The sequence below is a fragment of the Oncorhynchus masou genome, unplaced genomic scaffold (assembly GCF_036934945.1).
Source record: "Oncorhynchus masou masou isolate Uvic2021 unplaced genomic scaffold, UVic_Omas_1.1 unplaced_scaffold_5465, whole genome shotgun sequence".
In the NCBI taxonomy this organism is placed as follows: Eukaryota; Metazoa; Chordata; class Actinopteri; order Salmoniformes; family Salmonidae; genus Oncorhynchus; species Oncorhynchus masou.
This window is the reverse complement of record NW_027011881.1, coordinates 2,734-5,738: the sequence shown is the minus strand read 5'-3', so window position 1 is coordinate 5,738 and position 3,005 is coordinate 2,734. Positions and strand designations below refer to the sequence as shown.

The 3,005-nt window shown below is 36.5% G+C and overlaps 1 protein-coding gene across 1 annotated transcript; it reads left to right on the top strand.

Annotated features, from left to right (window-relative positions):
- Positions 1-607: 607 nt before the first annotated feature.
- Positions 608-1,979, top strand: LOC135536030 (trace amine-associated receptor 13c-like). The gene has a single exon (XM_064962423.1). It carries the CDS (start codon positions 670-672, stop codon positions 1,627-1,629), a length of 960 nt encoding a protein of 319 aa, XP_064818495.1. The 5' UTR covers positions 608-669; the 3' UTR covers positions 1,630-1,979.
- The last annotated feature ends 1,026 nt before the right edge of the window (positions 1,980-3,005 follow it).

Genomic DNA, 3,005 nt, shown 5'->3' with positions numbered 1-3,005 from the left:
GTGGTGTGCCGTCATGTTTCCTGAGGTTGTGGATTATGGTCCAAACTGAGCACTGACATCACCCAAACCAGTTAGTCTGCACAGTTACCCTACTTCCCATGTGAAATAGCCTTTGAGTAACCAAAACATCAGCTATACAATATTTTCCATATTAAAATGCTCAGTTGAGAAAATGTATCTTTATTCTCATTTCTAACTATCAATAAGGTTGAAAGGACAGGCTAGGTGGGCACAGAAACATCCAATCCTCTCATACATTACATCATAAATTATTTGTTTATCTAAACATTAGTTAATTTGTATGATCACGTGTGTGTGTGTGTGTGTGTGTGTGTGTGTGTGTGTGTGTGTGTGTGTGTGTGTGTGTGTGTGTGTGTGTGTGTGTGTGTGTGTGTGTGTGTGTGTGTGTGTGTGTGTGTGTGTGTGTGTGTGTGTGTGTGTGTGTGTGTGTGTGTGTGTGTGTGTGTGTGTGTGTGTGTGTGTGTGTGTGTGTGTGTGTGTGTGTGTGTGTGTGCATGCAGAGAGACTCCAGGGAGGGGAGTTTCTGTCAGAAACTCAGGGATAAATAGAGAGGCAGAGTTCAGAGTTTGTCAGAAGGTGGACCTGACAGGGTCACACACAGGACCAAGCAAGAGCAGCAGGACCTCAGCATTTTACCCTTTATTACAAATGGAAAAACATGAAGATGTTCAATACTGTTTTCAAGATGGAAACTCTTCTTGCAAAAAGGCTTTGCTATCGACATCTATCTACATAACACTGTACATCTTCTTGTCATTGATTTCAGCAGTTACAGTATTTTTGAACCTACTGGTGATCATCTCCATCTCTCACTTTAAGCAGCTCCACACTCCAACCAACCTGCTCATCCTCTCTCTGGCTGTGGCAGATCTCCTGGTGGGACTGATTGTGATACCAGTAACGACTGTAGCAATAATGGAATCATGTTGGGGTTTTGGGGAATATTTCTGTGTGTTTCATTTATATATGGCTTTTTTATGTACTTCTTTATCTCTGGGCAATTTGGTATTGATATCTATTGACCGCTATGTTGCTGTGTGTGATCCCTTATCGTACCACTCTAAAACAACAACAACAAGAATCACGTTTTGTATATCCATTACCTGGTGTTGTTGTATCATATACCGTGCTGCTATTGTAAAAAGCTTTGTAAATGTACAGGTACCGAGTAGGTGTTTGAATGAATGTTTTACTGTTGAAGGGATAACCTGGGCTAATATTGTTGAAATTTTAATTACAATGGTTGTCCCGTGCTCTATTATTGTAACACTTTATGTGAAAATCTTTGTGGTGGCCAGATCACAGGCCAGAAAGGTATTTTCAAAAGAGGCTGCCAGTGTGTCTGGTGTTCAAACTGTACAGGCAAATAAGTCTGAGAGAAAAGCAGCAAAAACTCTTTCCATTGTTGTTGTCAACTATTTCATTTGTTGGATTCCATCTCTATTTGTTTTCTTTTTTTTGTCTTTTATAAGTGACAATTTATCACTTTTCATCCGTTTTCTGCCTCTTGTTAATTCCTTAATTAATCCAATAATTTATGCTTTCTTTTATCCATGGTTCAAAGTGACAGCTAAACATATTTTACCTCTGAAGTTAAGGCATTCATAGTACTATGTTTTTATTCCTAAATTTGACTAACAGGTTTGATATAGTTATGTTATACAATTGTTGTAATTTCTTCTTTCATATAACAATACACTGACATTACTTATCTCAGTGTTGTCATCATAAATACATGTGGTGTTGATACAAAATCATTTGTCTGGATTGGAATGGAATGACTTGGAGAAGGTATAAGCTTGTTTAATAAAATACATTGTAGTAATTTTTGGGTTGTATTTTGCAAATATCAAAGCCTGTTGATGTCCTATGGTATTTAATGTGGACCACATGAAGATTAGCTGATGCTTTTGCAGTGGATAATGGGGATCCTAATAAATATCAAAATTATAAATATTATGTAAGTATTCTAAAAGATAATTTCAAGAATGTCATGAGTCATTCTATGTATTGTCTAACATCACCCTCTAGTGGTGTAATTTGGACACAACGCCTGCAACAAGCGCTGTAAAGTTGAAAGGTACAATACTGCAAGATATCAGATGACGTCCAGGTCTAACTAAATTGTGTAAGTACTTGATGTTAAAACGTCAGAATATGCAATTATGGGTAACACTTTATAATAATTCAGTTATAAACCATTTTAAGACATTTACAGTTTGTTCACCATTTATTATTAGTTCAACATGTGCTAAATGTTAATCACCTGGGAATTCTGACATGTATAAATAACTACTATATGCATTAATGATTAAACACAACAATGCAGGAGACCACAGTAGGCACTTCAACCTCCGCATACTGGTTATGAACTCTGCCATTACTCTCACTTACCAATACTTCTCTGTGTTGTCATCATAGATAGATGTGTTGTTGATACAAAATTATTAGGCTGGATTGGAATGGCTTGGAGAAGGCATAAGAAGTCATTTTGGGTTGTATATTCCAAATACCAATGTCTGTGGTTGTTCCGTGTTATTTAATGATACAGTAAATAGTATGTAATTATTCTTAAAGTACATTTTGAGGAAGTCATGAATCATTCTGTATATTGTCTAACATTACCCTCTAGTGGCTCAATTGGGACTCAATGCCATTAGCAAGTGTAGTGAAATGTTCAATACTGCATATTCGATGACGTCCAAGTCTATCTCAATTGTGTATTGTGTAAGCAATTGATGGTAAAATGCAAGAATATGCAGTTGTGTAACACTTTATAATGTTCGGTAATAAACCATTTGTAAGGCATTTACAGTTTGCTCACCGTTTATTAAGCCCACATTTGTTAAATGTTAATCACCTAGGTATGACATTTTTAAATTACTACTATATGCATTAATCATTAAACACAACAGTGCAGGAGACCACAGTAGACACTTCAACCTCAATATACTGGTTAAGAACACGACCACTACTCTCACTAC

Bases quoted from the DNA above. Each gene is read 5' to 3' on its own strand.
- LOC135536030 (XM_064962423.1), top strand. From the start codon at position 670: ATGGAAAAACATGAAGATGTTCAATACTGTTTTCAAGATGGAAACTCT.